This window comes from Alternaria novae-zelandiae (assembly GCF_023758075.1).
Source record: "Alternaria novae-zelandiae strain BMP 2774 chromosome Unknown scaffold_2, whole genome shotgun sequence".
NCBI classification, from domain to species: domain Eukaryota; kingdom Fungi; phylum Ascomycota; class Dothideomycetes; order Pleosporales; family Pleosporaceae; genus Alternaria; species Alternaria novae-zelandiae.
Genome location: NW_026056962.1, coordinates 1046428 through 1065874, shown reverse-complemented (window position 1 = coordinate 1065874; position 19447 = coordinate 1046428). Strand labels below are relative to the sequence as shown.

The 19447-nt window shown below is 38.2% G+C and overlaps 4 protein-coding genes across 4 annotated transcripts; all 4 read left to right on the top strand.

The window, feature by feature from the left end:
* Positions 1 to 272: 272 nt before the first annotated feature.
* J4E88_001378 (uncharacterized protein) lies at positions 273 to 1277 on the top strand (the record flags this gene model as incomplete). Its single annotated transcript, XM_049395047.1, has 1 exon — positions 273 to 1277. The coding sequence occupies one exon, from the start codon at positions 273 to 275 to the stop codon at positions 1275 to 1277; it is 1005 nt and encodes a 334-aa protein (XP_049258911.1).
* A 305-nt stretch (positions 1278 to 1582) lies between these two features.
* On the top strand, positions 1583 to 2544 carry J4E88_001377 (uncharacterized protein; the record flags this gene model as incomplete). The annotated part of the gene is made up of 2 exons (XM_049395046.1): positions 1583 to 2119; positions 2170 to 2544. 2 exons carry the CDS (start codon positions 1583 to 1585, stop codon positions 2542 to 2544), a joined length of 912 nt encoding a protein of 303 aa, XP_049258910.1.
* Positions 2545 to 3187: 643 nt separating this feature from the next.
* On the top strand, positions 3188 to 4732 carry J4E88_001376 (uncharacterized protein; the record flags this gene model as incomplete). The annotated part of the gene is made up of 1 exon (XM_049395045.1): positions 3188 to 4732. One exon carries the CDS (start codon positions 3188 to 3190, stop codon positions 4730 to 4732), a length of 1545 nt encoding a protein of 514 aa, XP_049258909.1.
* A 1747-nt stretch (positions 4733 to 6479) lies between these two features.
* Positions 6480 to 7430, top strand: J4E88_001375 (uncharacterized protein; the record flags this gene model as incomplete). Its single annotated transcript, XM_049395044.1, has 1 exon — positions 6480 to 7430. The coding sequence occupies one exon, from the start codon at positions 6480 to 6482 to the stop codon at positions 7428 to 7430; it is 951 nt and encodes a 316-aa protein (XP_049258908.1).
* Between the last annotated feature and the right edge of the window lie 12017 nt (positions 7431 to 19447).

The window sequence follows — 19447 nt, the reverse complement described above, 5'->3', positions numbered from 1 at the left end:
TACCGGTCTCGCTGCTCTCTTTGCCTACAGTTGCTCTATTCCTTGTTCCGGTGTCTCCACGTTTGTCAGAAGAGAATCTGAACAGCTCATATGTGACGGATCTGGTTCTGCCTAGGTGGCCCAAACACGTGATGTGAGAAACCTCGCGTACCTGGCTAGGTGGCTGCCTGAATTGCAATACTTCGCGACTGACACTTTAGACATTAACTCTACACGCGGACTTTTCGTACGCGCTGAGATAGTCCACCATGGATCAAGATTATCACATCAGCATGGGTCCCTCAGGTTTTGCTATTGAAGATACATGTCAAATTACAGTGCTGCGCGGCCACGCACGATTCGTCGTCAAAGCCGATGTCGCGCAAGTGAAGGACACAATTTTTGGTAAAAAGCTGCTACAAGAGATGGAGCTTCGGAAAGGGCGTTTGCGGAGCAAGACGAGAGACAAGCCACTTTTCGACCTGATGCATCAACACTGCCAGTCTCTTCTTGAGAGCTTGGCTCCGCGGACGTCACTCCAGGACCTTAGCCTTGAAGCCTTTCTCCACTCGCCTACTTATGATCTAGAGCTCATCGAAGGAGACAGTGACGAGGATGTACGGATCGTGGGAGAAGACCAGTGCGCGTACACGCCAGCTTTCTTCACCTCCCCTATGCGCACCGCGGACTTGCCTGGACCATGCAAAACACTACGTCACTTCGAGGCGCGCAACGTTTGGATAGCGCGCACAGCAAATGAGGGGAAGAATCTCGATGCGATTCAGGGCCGAGTAGTAACGGCAGAGGGTGTCCCGCTTTACTTCAAACCGCGAATGGAGCTCCGTGAGGCAGAATTCGAGCGTGAGCTCCGTGTACTCAGACGCATCGACGAAGTCGGTCTGGCAGCTCGGCTCAGAGTGCCTAGACTGCAGGGTGTGGTGGTGTCGGGCGAGGCTACCATCGGCATGTTGATGACACTGATCACTTCATCCAGCATGGGGACCCACTTGCGAAGTGCTGGCCTTCAGGACAGACGAGAGTCGCATAAACAGTGGGAAGAACAACTCACAGCCATCGTGCGGGAGCTCCACGCTCACGGCCTTGTGTGGGGCGATGTCCACCCGATGAATATTCTCATTGACGAAGAGATGAACGCTTGGGCCATTGATTTCGGTGGGATGAACAATGCGGAGTTCGTGGATGACGAGAAGCGCGAGACCATCGACGGTGACTGGCAGGGCCTCAGGAGAGTGTTTCAGGAGTGGCTTCCAGACGCAAAGAGACGGAGCCAGTGGTAGTGACGGTGACTGGCGCAGAGACGTCAGCTGTGCCACGTGTGTGATGGTCCGGTAACCCCAGTGCGCATGTCACGGCGTGTACCTGGCTGTGTTGGGACACCCGGGCCAGGTCAAATGCCATGGTTGACTAAGCCGGCTATTTGCGCAACAGGACCCTGAATCTCATCATTTCGCCGCCGACACTCGGACAACCGTGTCTGGGCCTCTGCGGAGATTGACAAGTCTTAAAACATCACAACATGCCTCACTTTCACCTGCCCCCTTAAGTTCTTCTCCAACCTCATGAGAGCTCACAAACCACCATCATGATCGCTCCTTCCTGCGCCTTTACCCGTGTCGGCTTGAGGCGCATTCCGAACGCCCCTTCCCCTCGGAACAGCAATCCCGGCACCTTCGAACGCGCACGCATCAACGTCCACCCCTCGAATGTCGTCCGCAGGCCACATGTCTCGGGGCCAAACACAGCAGGCAGGGTCGCGGAGAATGCGCAGACGATTCCTGGGCCAAGCTGGCTTTGGCTCCAGCCCATCGTCGGACCCTTCCGCGCATACGGTCGCGCACAACAAAGGAGGCCATACAGGACACAACTCATATCTTCGCTCGTCATATACTTTATCGGCGACCTCGTTGCGCAGACCATTGCGCCCGAGGAAACCCATAAAGTGGCAGAGGATGCGGACGATAAGGGCTGGGTTCAAGAATGGAGCGACGGCCGTGACTGGGCCCGAACAGGGCGAGCCCTGATAATTGGAGGAGTCAGCTCTATCCCATCGTTCAAGTGGTTCATGTGGCTGTCAAACAACTTCAACTACAGCTCCAAGATCCTGTCGCTCTCGACCAAGGTATGTGCCTCTACTGTATCCTCTTCGAACGCTTGCTCATTGTCCAACAGGTCTTCATAAACCAGGCGTTTTTCACACCATTATTCAACTCCTACTTCTTCGGCATGCAGTCGCTTCTATCTGGCGCTACGTTACCCGAAATCGTCGAACGCATCAAGAACACAGTGCCAACAAGCTGGATCAACAGTTGCAAAGTCTGGCCCATGGTCACGGCATTCAGCTTCACGTACATCCCGATAGAATACAGAAGCATATTTGGTGGTGTCATTGCCATTGGGTGGCAGACTTACCTTAGTCTGCTCAACACAAGAGCCGCGGCAAAGGAGGGGAAGGAGCATCTAGCGACACAAGACGCACCCGTAACCGTCCGAACAAACCACGCTAGAATCGAGCATGGCATGTTCGGGCAGAAGTGCGCTGCGTAAACCACAGCTACTGCGCAGCCAACTCGGAAGTCTTGTTACCTCGTTGCACAAGGCGGCCCGCCATACGACTATTGTCGAAACATTCGTTTGCTGAACTCACAGCTTCCTCTATTTCCTTTGTTTGATTACAATAATCACAAGACGGTACATTATGCATTAGACGGAGTAAAGGATTCGGTCGATACCACGGGCGCTGCATAAAGAAAGCGCGAACACATCAGTCATACCATTAGAATTTTATCTATTTTCGCATACCTCTCGCTTGCTTTTCTGGCCTTTCTCAAGCCCCTAACCCACGGCCCACTCAACAACAAAGACGCACGGCGGTTCTCGGCCCGAGGCTTTAGCAGTACCCACGCGGCACCCACGCGGCTCCCACTCTGCTATGCCAGACGCACGTCATTTACACGAAAGAAGGCCTCCTGGAACGATAAGATCCGCTACACTTGCGATAAATGCCTGAATTGGGAGTCAGGACCGTGGCAAGCGCCGTGTGATGTCATCATGTCGAGCGCTGTAAATATGAACATGAAAATAATTCAAAACAACCTGTACATACGCTTCGCTTCTAGACAGCACGTCTGTATACTTTTGAGGATATTCTCACCACCTTTCCCATATTCTGAAATACTGAATCTTCGTTATGTCTACTTCTGCAGGCCGGCGCATAGACGAGGAGGCGAATACATCATGGCGCCAACGCTCTGAACTCGAGAGGATGGCCGATCTACCACAAAGTCTGGACGATGAACTCGCACGGCTCGACAAACAGTTTTGGATCTCCGGTTCTAAACTGAAGGAAATCGTCAGCCGCTTCAGAGAAGAGTTGGAAGAAGGCCTTACCAAAGACAAGCAAGAGGGCATCCCTATGAACATCACCTGGGTGCATAATTTGCCTTCGGGAAAAGAGAAGGGTACGATATTGACTATTGATCTTGGTGGCACAAACTTGAGAGTGTGTAAAGTAGATTTGCATGGAGATGAAGGCGGGAAAGAAGGAGATGGAAAACACAGCATGGAGCAAGAGCAATACAAGCTACCGGAGGAGATGAAGACTGGCGATGCCGATAGTCTCTGGAACTTCGTTACGGAAAAAGTGGCGGCATTCATCCAGGACCACCAACTAGATCGACAATACACCGTGGAGAAGCCCATGCCATTGGGTTTCACATTCAGTTACCCAGCGACACAGAAACGTATCGACCATGCAGTCCTGCAGACATGGACCAAGGGTTTCGACATCAAGGGCGTAGAAGGTCAGGACGCCGCGAAGCAATTACGAGAGAAGCTGCAAGAAAGGAAGCTGCCGGTCGAATTGATTTGCGTCATCAACGATACCGTCGGTGCCATGGTGGCCTCCGCCTACAACGACCCCGAAACGATTGTTGGTGCTATCTTTGGTACTGGTTGCAATGCAGCCTTCATGGCCAGCCTCTCAAGAATTGGAAAACTGGACTCCAACGACGACAGAATCACAGATGCATCATCCCACAACGGTGCAACGAAGGGTGAAGAGAAAATGGCGATCAATTGCGAATATGGCGCCTTCGATCAAGCCAAGCGTGTGCTTCCCCTCACAAAGTACGACGAGCAGATCGACGCAGAGAGCCCGCGACCTGGAGAGCAGACTTTCGAGAAGCTCTCCGCTGGCCTGTACCTAGGCGAGATCTTTCGTCTCATACTGGTAGATCTCCTCGATCGCAGTCTCGTTTTCAGTCAAGCCTCAGACCAGGGACTACAAAAGCTGCGTGAGCCATACAGTATCGATACAGGCTTCCTATCTCAGATAGAAGACGACGAGTCGCCCAAGTTCACCAAAACACGCGAACTCTTCCACTCCACACTCTCGATCCAGCCCACAGACGTCGAGATCGAACTGTCGCGTAGACTAGCTGAGATGATCGCTGTGCGTGGTGCGCGATTGTGTGCTTGTGGTGTAGCGGCTATTTGCACCATGGAAAAAATCGAGAAGGGCCATGTAGCTGCCGACGGGAGTGTGGCAAACAAGCACCCAAAATTCAAGAGGAGATGGGCCAAGGCTTTGGGCGAAGTGCTTGGATGGAAAGAAGAAGATTGTGGAGGAGATGGTCCTATCACGATTACGAGCGCGGAAGACGGGAGCGGAGTTGGTTGCGCGATTATCGGCGCTATGGAGTTGGAGAGAAGGGCGAAGACGAACAGTCGCTGAGACAGGGGCTTTCAATTTTGATGAAGGGACACATGTCATAGATCAACACGGTGTTGACATAATAACTGCCGTGCTCGTTGCTTCTTGGTTGGCTTGAGCCTAGCTGTACCGCGCTCATCTACCGAGGTAGTTACGCAGTCAACACATTGAGGCAGAGTAGTAGTTCATCTTCAACCTCGTCAAGTACATGTATATCAAATTTTATGGGTAGAGTGCGTCACCAGACCTGCACTGCTGATCTAGAAGGTCGTCAACATCCGCGATGCTTTTTCGTGGTTCGCCCAAGGTACGACAAGTTGACCTCGGCACATGAAATTTTGAAGAAGGCACTATGCGTTCACGGAGTCACCCTGATGCGCTCGTCCGCTCAGCTCCATACACAGCCTCCTGAATACTAGCTCACAGCTATGTTCTGGCTGGGAGGCCACCCGGTACGGCTCGGCGAGAAGCGAGCTCAGATCTTGGTACCTGAGATGAAAGGATCAGCACGCGTCTCCTGCATCTCCGCTGTTTCTATAACAACTCTCAGTTCGCAAGTTGCTTTTGATGCTGTTCTCCGCGATGGTTCATGCTGCGCACTAAGGCGTTCAGATCTAGATGCGTTGAGATCTGTCATGGACCCTGGATCTCAATGCCAAACTTGACTAGTCGGCGATCTCGGTCTGCCGCCCACGGTTCACCCACAATCCGACGCCCATCTTACCCACGGGTGCCAAACGGCACGTCGCGCCCCCGCAACCAACCAGCGATCAACCTGACCAACAGCGCGCCGTCATCAAGCTAGTGTCGCAGAATTGCGTGGGACCTGGTCACGATGTGCGGTGTGCTGTTGGTTGTACCGCTGGCAGAGGGCGTGTGGGCCCGCAGGTACGGTGGCATGAGGTGTAAGAGTGATGTATGATGACAGGACCCGTGGGGAGGTTGTTTTTCTATCTTTTTGGAATATCCGGGTCTGTCAGTGTCGAGGCACGCAAATGCACAGGTTGAGGGGCGGTGCACGGGCAAGTGTACCGGCGCGGTGAGTCTTTTCATCGGCGAGCTCGTGCAGATGCCATGATGCAGAACAGGCGGTATATAACGTGGAGTCGACTTCAGCGGTCAAGAGCACACAAAATCGTTATCTCTGGCTACCGCGGCTACCTCCCAGGCGACGATCTTTAAACATAGCAGATAGTCCAGCACATTTCCTCACCGGACCTCGCTTGCCGAGACACCATCAAATCACCAACACATGGCTGGCGACTACCAGCTCCACACCGCAACTCCAATCCGCTATCGGGAAAACTTCGGAGTCACATCCGCGTGCTCGGCACGAGGCCACACCCACGCGATCACAGGTCAAATGTTCGCGCCAACACCATATGACTGCACCACGCCCCCATGGCCAGTACAAACCAGCCCTTTTCCGAATTTCCCCGTGCAGCAAACCTCGACCAACACATCGCCGGCATCGCCTTTCGCGGACCCACGTCTCCCACGACCAGCGCCTCGTGAACACTGCCTGCAAGATGACTTGTTTTATGCATTCACACGAGACGCCTACTTATCCAGTGAGACAACCGCCGCGAGCCAGGTAGCACGAAACTTGCAACTCTATCATCCTCCACAACAGAACATACATCGTACACTCCCATTACCGAGAGTCACCAAGCAAGGACCAAACAACAACCACAACAACAACTTGCACTTCACCAACCCGTTCCAACCCCTGACGCCACTCACACCTTCAACTCCAAACCATTTCAAGATGGCAGTCACAAGCAGACCACTCCCATCGTTGCTGCCTCACTCCGGCCCTATGGCATCGAAACCAGAGAGCGCTGCTCCATGGTCATTCCCAAACCTCAAGAAGAAGCGTCGTCGCCGGGCAAGTCAGATCTTCAATATGAACTTCAGCTTTGGCTTTGGGTCTCGGCGCAAGAGTCAAGATCGCTCCCCTGACGTCAGCCCACGCACATCCATATCATCGGCTTCTGGCTCTCCAAGGTCGGGAATAGAGGAAAGCTGCAAGAGACAAAGAGTCGATTCAAGAGCGACAGATGCTGAAGCTCTGTTCGCCCTCGAGAAGAACAGTACCGAGAAGACGTTGACAGCATTGGCGCCATCCACACGGTGTGACAGCACGGGTGAAGTGCATCCAGGTCAACTCGTCGACTTCAGCTCCACGCCTGTTCCCACCGCACCGGAACCCATAGTTGCTCCTGCGCCTGTTCCTGCTCCCACACACAGCAACCCAGCAAGCGAGTTCGAGCTTCGCTTAAGTAGCGACACATACCACGACTACCTCGCCACCACTCAACGACGAAGGTCCTTCCCTGCCGGCGAGTGGGCAGCACGACGAGTCCGCGAGGAGTTCCAGATGCTACACAAGCTCGAGAAGCTTGAGACCAAAGTCGAAGACCCCTTCAAGAAGTTCAGGGAGTCTGCAAAGAGACTTTGTATCGTGGACCGAAAGACAAAGACTTCAGCGACCACATCTTCCAACATCATCGCACCAGCACCCGTTGCGAATGCATCGAATATGCCTTGCGAACTCCACCGCACACCAAGCGACCCAAGCACTGAGGCCTTCCTCAAACACGTTCGTGCAAGTCTCGACGCGAGGAAGAAGGAAAACAAGATGACCGAGCGCGGGCGTTCGTATTCGATCTTTGAGGATGAGGTCGAGAAAGGATTTCTAGACGACGCGCCATTATAATCATCATCTCCGAGCTGGACTTGAGGGATTTGTATCAACGACTGCATGTTTGGATTAGGCATTGTCGCATATCGACACCGGCGTTTTGAGGGCTGGATACCCGTTGTATAGTCGCGTTTCAGTTAGTACTTTGGTATTAGGGTTCGTTAATTAACTACTCGTTCTAATTTTATTAAATTTCAGCAATTGTACCTATTCTAGCAATCCTTCTATACGCTATACGCCGCTGTAGCTATTATTCTTAGTATTAGTTAAGGTAACGCTATACTAAGGCTATTTATGCAATATTCTTATTACTAAATAAGAACTTTATAAACGCTGCCTTATTCTTATTTATAATAATAGGCTAACTAATCTTAACTATTAGCTTTGCTATTCTTTCTATCTACTACCTAAGGTAGTGTAGTAGAGAGATTAGAAGTATCTCTATTAGAATAGGTGCTTAATACAGTTAATTATATTATATATATATATAGTTGTTGTTCTTGTCTAAACGCTGTTTAGACCTAGCTTTCTCTAGCGTACTAACTCTTAAGCCTAATAGCTATTTAGCCTATTATTATATTACTAGTTTTACTACTACATCTCTTCTATACTTAAGAAGAAAGCTTTTTCTTCTTCTTAAGTATAAAAGAAAGAATAGCTCTTAGATATTCTCTTCTACCTATTACATTACTAGATTTTATCTACTTAATTTAAATATACTATATACTAAACTTCTGCCTAGAAATCTAAATACAAAATCTCTTTAGGCTATTTCTATTCTAGTACATCTTTCTCTATTACTCTTCTTATTTTAATTTAATCTCTTCTACTAGCCTATAGCCTCTTCCTCTATTTCTCTAGTATATTTTAAACCTTATCTTAATCTCTTTTAATATTAGTAGCTAATAATTTCTTAAGCTTAGATCTATATCTTTCTTAAGTTTAATTTTTACTTTTTTATAGCGCCTACCTATTTAGCGCTTAACTCTCTATAATATTAGCCTTTTCTCTAATAAATATTCTATTATCTTTAGTATATTACTAGTATATCTATAGAGACATTCTAAGAAGTTTATACGTACTATACTACTATTAGAACCTATGCGCTAGTTACTCTACTTTTTTACCTAAGAGCTCTTTAGCGCTTAGCAACTAGGCTATTAAAATAATAATATTATAACTTTTCTTCTTACGTATAGTAATTACTACTCTTAACTCTACCTTTACGCGCGTAGCCTTTTACTATTCTCTCTCTATCTCTTTCTCTTCTTCTACTTTACTCTACTTTAACTTTCTTTCTTTACTATAGCTTTATCTAAGCGCTCTAAAGGTAAGTTAGCTACTACAGACACTATACTAGTTACTATATCTACCTTTTATACTTAAAAGCTTACTGCTAAGCTAGCTATTATATCTAAAGCTAATAACAGCTTTACTACCTCTACTACTATACTTACTCTTAAGCCTACTATAGCTAAGTAAGCTACTACTATTACTACGCACGCGCTTACGCTTTCTAAGCTAACTTCTACTAATAAGATAACTATTAAGTCTAAGGCTATAGACAATTCTACTACTATTACTACTTAGCCTATAACTAAAAGTACTAGTAATAATACTACGCTGTTATTCTAACCTTTGCGTACGCCTAAATAGCTATTAGCTAAACTTACTCTACCTACTCTACCTAAGACTACGCTCTTAATTAAAGCTAAGACTAGCGCTAGTATTAGCTAAACTAATACTATTATAACTAACGTGCCTAATACTACTCTACTACTCTTCTCTATCTGTAACGTTAACCCCGCTAGCTATTCTTAGCCTAAGTTAGCTCTTAAGTCTCTAATAAAAGCTTCTTAGACACCTACGTCTTGTCTTTCTAAGAAGTAGAAGAACTAGAGTAAGTTTCTATACCTTTCTATCTTTACTCTAACTAAGGCTATTAAAGAGAGTAGGCGTAGTATATATATAGCAAAGTTATATAAGTATAAAACTTCTAACTCTAGTTACAACTAGTATATTACCTAGCGTAAGTCTTTTCTCTTCTTTAGAGCCTTTTAACTAAACATTATTCTAATATCTTCTACCTTATTAGTAACTAACTAGAGAGCCTATATTATTACTCTTAGCTTTACTATAGATATATAGAATTACTTGCATACCTTATAAAGTGTAAAACGCATACTTAGGCCTTCTCTATCTATTCTAGCTACTAATTAGAAAAGCTATTAGTCTAATATATAGATTAACGCTTATAGCAACTTCTACTTAGCTAATCTAGAGATAACTATTAGTAAATTCTTTTAGTTAGATAATAAGTCTACGCGCTAGCTATTTAACTCTAATATAGAGGCGCTTATACTATCTTATTACTTTAGCGCTAAGTTAGTTAGTATAATTAATTCTTTAGTTAAGAATTCTTCTATTAAGATTATTATCTATAGTTAGTATACGTTATTAAATTATAGAAAGATGTTTAGCTAGTGTATCTAGGTCTATATTAATAGCTAGCTAATAAAGAGTAGAGTTTACACTAATTACTTAAAGTATAGTAATTATTAGGTCTACTCTTTTTATAGTAAGTTGCTAACTATTCTTTAGACACTTACTTTCTTATTTCTAGTATCTTTACTAATATATTCTTCTAGAGACTTAAGTAGTAAGGCGTAGCCTTAAGTCTACTACAGCCGCTAAGTCTATAGTTACCTCTAATATAATTACTAGTTCTTCTAAGAGCGTTCTTACTTGTCTTAAGGCTAGTAAGAAGCTAACTACTACATCTAAAGAAGGTAACAAGGCCTTATTTACCTAGACTAGTAATAGTATAGCTACTTAGTATAGATACTATTTAAGTAATATTAACGCTAGTTACAACTTAGCTTTCTAACTAAGCCTAAAGAATCTTAGCTGCGATTTGCCTAAAAAGGCTTCTAATACTAAGGCTACTTCTACTTCTACTAGCGCAACTTATATTTAGTTATTATTACTACGCTTAAAGATTCTTAGTAAGAGTAATAATAAGTTTAGATTAACTATCTCTAAGAGTTAGAGCTAACCTAAGAAGTCTAATCTATCTACTAGCTAGTCTACTCTAGACGCTGCGCTTTCTATTAGGCCTAATAGTAGTTTAGCTACTAGTGTTCTTAAGCCTATTACGCTAACTAGAAAACCTTATTATTGCGCTCTTTATACTACTTCTTCTTCTATCTAGATTCTAGGTAGAGGTTATAGTTAACTTTACAAGCAGCCTAAGCCTAAGAAGACTATTACTAATAAAGCTAATACTATTAGTAATAATGTTGTTAAGTCTAAGGCTTCTACTATTACTACTTTTGTTACTACTTCTACTAGAACTACTAAGCCTATTTCTTCTTTAACTTCTACTAATTCTATAACTTCTAGCTTTACTAGCTCTTCTGTGCGTAGGTAGTTCTCTAGTTTCTTTTCTCTCTAATTAACTCTTAGGTCTATTCTTTCTACTCTATAGTTATAGTAAATAAAATTATAATATACTTCTAAGTCTTCTCTTATTACCTTATATTCTTACGTCTATAATATTATAATAGCTAAACCTACATTACTTCTCTTCTACACTTAAAAGAAAGAAAGTTCTTTCTTCTTTAGCCTTAGGTCTTAAATATTATTTAGACATAATCTTTCTATTACAATATTCTTAGGTTTCTAGTAGTTATTATAATAATACTAGATTCTAAGCTATAATCTAAAAGTACTAATAGTAATAGCCTTAGTAACCTTTATAATTATATAGAAAATCTTCTAATATCTTTCTAAACTAAAATAATTCTTCTATAAAGTTAAGATCTATTTCTAAGAGTCTTAAAGCTATTCTCTAGCTTATCTAAAAGCCTTTTCTTATTAGCAAATACTAATCTAAGCGCCTACTTAAGATATCTAGTTAGAGTTTTACTATAGCTCTAGCTAAGCAGCCTTTAGTTAAATTTCTAACTACTCTAAATGCATTACATTCTATATTACAGTATTATAATATTCTTCTTACATTACTAATGCATTCTAAGAGTATTATTATATGCTAGCTAGCTTTAAAATTCTAGTATTATAATCTAGTATTACGTAGTAGTTCTTATAAGAAAAGTAAGTCTATTACTATAGGCTTAATAGCTCTTTAGATAGTAAATATATTAAGCAAATTCTTTTACAACATCTCTATTACTACTTTCTACTCTTTCTACGCTTTAACTACCTTATACTCTTCTACGCGCTCTTCTACCTCTTCTTACTCTTTACTTTACTACTACTACTATTATTCTACGCGCATTCTTACTATAGCTTTTAGCTCTATTAACACTACGCCTAAAGGTAAGACTATTAAGTAGCCTCTTATTAAGAGCGCGTCTATTATCTTCTCTAACTTTAATAACGTCTACTCTACTACTCTATAAGCTCTTCTATACGCTACGCCTAAGTAAGCGTCTACTATTACTATACTAGAGGCTGCTACTTCTAAGCTAACTTCTACTAATAAGATAACTATTAAGCACGTAGCTAAGAACTATTTAGCTACTATTGCTACGTAGCCTATACCTATAAGTGCTAATAAGTTTACTAAGCTAGACGCGCAGCCTTTTAATAACTTTAACTTTTCTATCTCTAATAATAAGAGATCTTTTCTTAGCCTTTAAGAGTAGATTAATATTAAGATATTCTTAAGTATTACGCAAATAGATTTTAACCTTAATTACGCGCTAAGCGCCTCTTAGGCGCTTTAAAGTATTATAGATAAGAACACTTTACGCTCTACTATACTACCTAACTACTATAAAACTCTATCTAATATTAAGAAATTTAGCCCCTCTATTAAGAGCTCTAGCTCTTCTAAGTCTAAAGTTCTTTTTAAGTTACTTATAAAAAAGCGTCTAGTACCTAGAGCTCTTAGTAATTAGGTAGCAGAGTTGCACAAGCTACTAAAGCGTATTTCTGCCTCTAATACTATTATTAGCTAGAGTAAGTCTACTATCTTTCTTTCTTACTTTCTAAAAGATATTCTACTAATATTATATTTCTTTATAGTAATATATATATTACGTGTAGACTTTACTATTAACTAGATTAAAGACCTCTATAGATATATTATTAACCTTAACACTTTAGAGACTCTAGCTAGACTAGTTCTTATAGTAGTCTACTTTCTAACTTAGAGTAAAGAACCTTAGATTAAGCGCAAAATTAATTTAGCGCCTCTAGACGTATCTAAGAACTATTTATTCTTCTATAAGTTCTTCTCTCTTAGTATAAACTATAAGCGAATTGTCTTTAAGCCTCTTATTACTACTTTTATATACTATTATCTTATTAGCGCAATTAAGTATAAGTTAGCTTTAGGCAAGAATAAAGAGCTTAGTAGATATAATAAAATATATAGCTATTATAAACGTAGTTTAAAGCTTCTATTTAAGTTGTATTGCTTAGTTATATTAAACAGCTTTCTAATACTATAAAGAACTTGCACTAATTACTACGCAAAGAGCGTAGAATTTTAGTGTTCTTTTACTTATAAGTTTCTAACTACCTCTTAGATATCTACTTTCTTAGTATTAGTATAATAGCTAACTTATTCTTAGGTTAGCTTAACTTCTTTAGTAAGAAGGTTATATTTACTAAGCTAGTAGATCTTAATAAGCTTTCTATAGCATTCTACCTTCTTTATTAATTATTCTAGCTATTCTTTTCTCTTAACAGCTCTAATAGTCTAAGCACACTTTAGTTATATAAGAAGAGTTCTATAGTTTAGACTCTACGTGCTTCTAAGAAGCTAGTTAGTAATAGTAACTATAATTCTACTAAGAAGTTCTAGAACTTAGATATTAGTAACTATAGTAAGAGTATCTCTAAGAAAAATTACAAGCTAAGGCTTACTTAGCTAGAGAAGGCTATAGCTACTCTAAAGAGTCTTCTAGTTCTACTATCTTCTAAGCGTAAGCGCGTTCTTTTTAAAAGTACTATAAAGTCTACCTCTACTAAGAAGACAAAGAAACTAGTACTACTACCTACCTCTATACGTACTCTTTGCACTTACAAGCCTACTACGCCTTCTACTAAGGCTATAGATATTAATAATAATAAGAGTAATAAATTTCTTACTCTATCTAAGTCTAAAGGCTTATTAGTTTAGAAAACCTCTAGTAAGAAGAAGAAGAAAGGTAAAAAGTAGGTATATTGCTTAGTTATAGGCTAAAATAGTAGTAGCTATTCTCTACATATATTTATAGACGTAGTTTAGAGCTTAGTTATAGTGTTTAATATATACATGTCTAAAACTACTTAAAACTATACCTATAATATATATACCTAATACTTATTCTAGTTAAAATCTAGCTTCTTTATTAGAATAACTGCTAACAATCGCTAAGGTCTAGATAATACCTATTTTATATCTTATTTCTCTTCTATATTAACTAATAGATTATCTAGTTAAGCTCTTAGCTATAGGCTTCTTTAAACTTTAGTTAACTCTAGAGTATCTAGAATATCTTAGCTATACGTAGACTATTTAGGCGTTTTATTATTATTATTACTACTTACTTCTTAATCTATATTATTAGTTTTATTAGTAGAGAATACAGTTGCAGCGTAGTCTAGCCTATTAATCTTAGTAAGATCTACTACTATGCGCTAGTAAAAGGCCTTTAGGCAGTTTTCTAGCATATAACTTTAGAAAGAGGTACTATTAAGCTCTTCTAACTAATACTAACCTTTCTTATTAACGCTACTAATGCAAAATAGCCTCTTCTACTTAGGTAGAAACTTAGTAAGCGTAGATTAGTTATTTTTGTAGAAAAAGTCTCTTAATAGAATAAGATTATCTAGAGAAAGCTTACTTAGCTAAAGAACTCTTAACTAGTTAAAATAGTTCTTATTCTTATACTTAAGACGTATAGTACAGTTAATAGACTTCTTAAATTATTTATCTCTATAGTTAAACTAGCAGGCTTATATTATAAGAAGAGTAAGTGTATTTTAAATATTATTCTATAGAAGCGTCTACTAAGTTAGAATAGATAGCTTAATAGGTAAGATATACTACTAGCCTAAGACTAAGTATACTAGTGTCTTATTTATAGATTACTTAATAGTAGTGTAGTTAGTTTATAGAATATTAGGTAAGTTATCTACCTAGTTACTAGAAAGCTTCTTTAGAGTAGCTATAATAGGCGCGTACTCTTACTTAATAAGTTCTTACCTCTAAGAGTAGTAGGCACTTAAAATAACTTTATTAATTCTCTATTACTTCTAAAGTTTCTTAATAAGGCTCTTATTCTTAGAGCCTCTATTAGCTAATATCTTAAGTAGAATACTTTATTAATAAAAGATATTATGTAGTAGAAACTTCTAAACGCTCTTTAAGTTATTCTTAGCTAAAGCCTTAGCTTCTACCTATTACAAAAGGTAGTCTTAGGTAATAATAAGAAACTTCTTACTATTACAGCTAGGTAGTATATAAACAACGTTAATAGTAATCTATACAAATAGTATTATTAGTAGCTCTATAGGCTAAAGCTCTTCTTAAACTATTACTAATACATATAATTAGTACTTAGAGTAGAACTATATATAGTGTTTAACTTAATTATACTATTCTTTCTAATAGTAGCGCGCCTATACCTTGCGCTAGATACCTTTCTTATCTTAGTAGCTAGACTTATTATAGAGAGATCTAATAATCTTATACTACTTATCTATTAAGTTAACTACTCTTTATAGAGGCCGGCCTTCTAAGAGAATTATAAAGAGATATTATTCTCTAATAGTTATTTAGAGCGCCTTCTTCTTAAACTTATAAAACTTAGTAGTAGATATACACTTAAGCCTTCTATAGAACAGAAGCTAGCCTATAATTACTTATAACTTATTACTATAGCCGTTTACTAGTAGTTAATTATTAAAAGAAAGATCTACTTAGTATATTCTATACGCGTGCGCTAGAGCTTCGCTAAAGATAAGCTAAACTATATTTAGGTGCGCATTAATAAAGTCTTCTATATCTTTCTTAAGTTTATTAGATAGCTTCTAGCTATCTAGCTTAGGTATCTTTAAAAGAGCATTAGCTATAACGTTCTTCTTACTAGCTATATAGACAATATTAAACTTCTATATATTAAGAAGTATAAGCTACTAAGTAATTAAGGCTCTAGAGAGATCTATTACGCTTTATTAGAGTTACGCAATAAGCGTCTTTATGTCTATTTTAACTTAGAAGTTTACTCTATAAATATAAGACTAAAACTTCTTTAGAGAAAGTAGAAGAGCCTTATATTTATGCTTACTTAAATTCTAATTTCTCTTAGTAGTAGACTAAACTCTACTCTTAAAGCGTATAAAGTAATAATAGCTATTTAGGTTAAGCTACATAATAACTATACCTTAACTCTTCTTACTACTATTAACTATAAGAATAATCTTTTAGATAGGCTTAGTGTAATTAATAGAAACTAGCGCTAGAGTAGTTGTTAGAGCTGTCTTAAGATATTCTATTACCTACTTCTACTCTAGGCTCTATTTAAATAGTGCATTCTTATAGAAAAGCTTAAATAAAAAGGCTACAATAATAGTAAAACCTAGTACCTATACTCTATAGTAAACGTAGATTCTAAGAAATATTTAGACTTTCTTAGCGTTATAACAATCTAGCTAACGCGTAATCTTATTAACCTTTTTCTTATTAGAGTAGTAGCTATATTTATTAATTTAATAGCTAACAACAATTATAAAGAGGTAGTAGAAGTTAGACTTATAGCCTAATATTATTACGTCTACACGCTTAATATCTATAAGCACTTTATTAATATTTAAAAGGTATTTAGTAACAAACTACCTTATACCTAGTTCTACTTTATAGTTGCTATAGCGCTTCTTTAGCTTCTTAATGCATACATTATTAAAGTATAGTATATACCTATTAGAGATATAGTCTTTGTAAATCTTTATTATAATACGTACAAACTCTACTAGAGAGTTTATTATACCTATTAAAAGTATACACTATTATATAAGTTCTAATAGCGTTAAAAAGGCTATTATGTTCTTTAAGTTCTTGTATAGTTCTACTTAGTTATACTCTAAGAAGAAGTCTAATAAGCTTATAATAACGTATTCTATAAATTCTTCTAAAAACTTATTAGAATTAGGTAGTAGGTTAGCGTCGCGAATTATAACTCTATTAAGTTTTTAAGCGTTATTAATTAGGTAATACCTTTTATCTTTCTTAGTAACTAAGAACTATAAGTTATAATACTAGCTCTTACATAACTCTAAAGTACTTCTATTAATATAGTTCTAAATTATATTAATTATAACCTACTAAAGCTTTCTTAGAATAGAGAACTAGTTAGCTCTCTAGGCTTAATATAGTACTATATTAATAATAACTAGAGAGATAACATCTTTACTAACTCTTCTAGATTCTCTAAAGTTCTAGGCTAGTGCTACTTCTTATTAGTAGAGAACCTCTAAGAGTATATCTTTCTCTACTAGTAATAACTCTAATAAGATTTTTATCTCTAAAATACGTTTAGGTATTATTTAAGTACCTTAGAGAAATGCAGCGTATTATAGCTTAAAATACTTAGTAAATAGAGCTAATTAGCTATTAGTATTAGGTATTTACTTTACTACTACCTTCTTCTTCTAGTCTAACTGCCTCTCTATAGGTCGCGTTAGTTAGCTAGAGTTATTAATAGGTTTAATCTTAACGCCTTTACGCTTATAAGCTCTATTAATCTAAGCATTATTTAGCTAACTTACTATATACTTAGTAGGCAAGCGCGTAAGTTTATATAACACTATAACTATATTAACCTTTAGTGTAAGGCCTTTATCTACCTTAGCTAGGTTCTTTACCTAGAAGAACACCTTACTCTATTTTATAGTGTCTTTATTACTAATACTCTCTATAATGTTACTTAGAAGTTAGACTAATAGCTCTTTAACGTCTTCTATCTTAAAAATACATAGGCTTTTATTATCTCTTATTAGTAGGCTTTTATTAGGCCTAAGGCCTATTAACTTACTATTTAATCTTAATAAGTACACTATTAGATCTTTTCTAAAGGCTCTGCGCTTCTTCTATAGAACTTATTTACTAATAGATTATATAAGTATCTAACTACTATTTAGTCTACTATCTCTAACCTTCTCTATTATTATACCTACTACCTCTACATACGCGCATACTACGCTACCTACTAGCTCTTTAGTTGCGTACTAGAGTATAGCGCTAGCTACTATACTTCTATACCTTTTTCTAACGTAGGTCTAGTATAAAGACTAGAAGCTATAAGCTTATTACTTCTAGTATATATAAATCTTGTATTAGCTTAGCTATCTGCGCTAAAGATACAATAGTATATTAATCTATTAGTTATATACTTAATACGCGCCTAAGCGTCTATTAGAAAAGAGTTACCTAGAATAATTAGATTAGTGTAGAATTCTATAATAAAGAAGTTTATTTAGACTTTAATCTACTCTATAATAATAGAGATACTCTAAATAATATCTATAAAGCTTACTATACTTCTATTTATAGTAACTATCTAAGCAGCCTTTATACTACCTAGTAGTAATATAATTAGTAATATAGCTCTCTTAGCTACTTCTCTCTTAATAGTATTTAGCTTAGCGCCTAAGTTTAAGAGGTAGAGAAAAGAGTTCCCGCTAATATTAATAGAGACCTTTAGGTAGTCTTAACGTAAGTACTTAATACCTATTAGTTAGTTATACGCTTAATTATCTCTTAGGTAGTTATAATCTACGTTTTTAGAGTTATACTCTTAGCCTTAATCTGCGATAATATGCTACTATATATAGCTAATCTTCTAGTTAGTCTAGTGTTCTACCTTTAGGCTGTAGTAGTTAACTACTCTACTAGCTTCTACTTCTACTAGTACGTAGTTAGAGAGAGTGCTAAGAGTAATTGCATTAACTGTAGCGCCTAAAAGCTTATTAAACTTCTATTCTTCTTTCTCTTCTTAAAGCTTCTTTTATCTAGCCTATTACCTTAACGTCTTAATAATATTAACTTTAAACTTATCTAGCTTCTTATTTATATAGTTAGAGTTAAACAGCGTCTTATAGACTTTAGATATATTACTAAGAAGAGTACTAATCTAAAGAGAAATTAAAGTGCCTAGAATACTATAGATTATAGCCTATATATTAGGCTTAAGCTTATTAACAATCTTACACTTTCTTAGTTACTTATTAGTTATCTTAGAATTTAGTTCTAATTATTCTTATAGTATTCTAGATACTCTATTGTCTAGTTGTATAAGATTATCTTCTTTACTAAATTAGATAACCTTCTTCTTATTTAGCGCCTAATAGCTTAAAGAGTATTCTATTCTATTCTTATAACCTTAGAGATAAGAAATATAATTGTTACTAGGTCTTTATAGTATTATCTTCTTCTAAACCTTAGAAGAATTGTAAGATACTACCTTCTTAGGTTCTAAGAATACTCTAGAAATAGTTGTAGCTATAATAGTATTATTACATTAATTTAGATTCGCTAGACGCAGGTAGTAGTCTAATTTATCTTTAGTAAAGATGCTTAAAAGCTTTTAGAATTATTCTATATTATCTACTTAGAGGCTTCTAGTAAAGTCTAGTATAAGCTAAACTAAAATAGCGTTATTCTCTACACTAATTAGAGCCTTTAGGTTACTAAACTAGGCGTTAACTATAAGAGAGTTAACGTTCTTCTTTAGAAATTGTTACTTAATCTTAGCTAAAATGCTCTTAGCCTATAGTCTCTAGCCTAGGTTATTAATATAACTCTAGAGGTTCTCTAGCGTACTCTACTAAAGCATATTCTATTTATCTATATAAAGCTAGCTCTTATCTATATACGCTTAAAGAGTTAGGTAGTTCTACTTATAATAATTACTCTTATTATATACCTAATAATTTATAGTTACTCTAAGAGCCTATCTATTTATAGTGCCTTAATTATATCTAGTTTCTAGATTCTAAAAGCCTTAGAAATTATTGCAAAA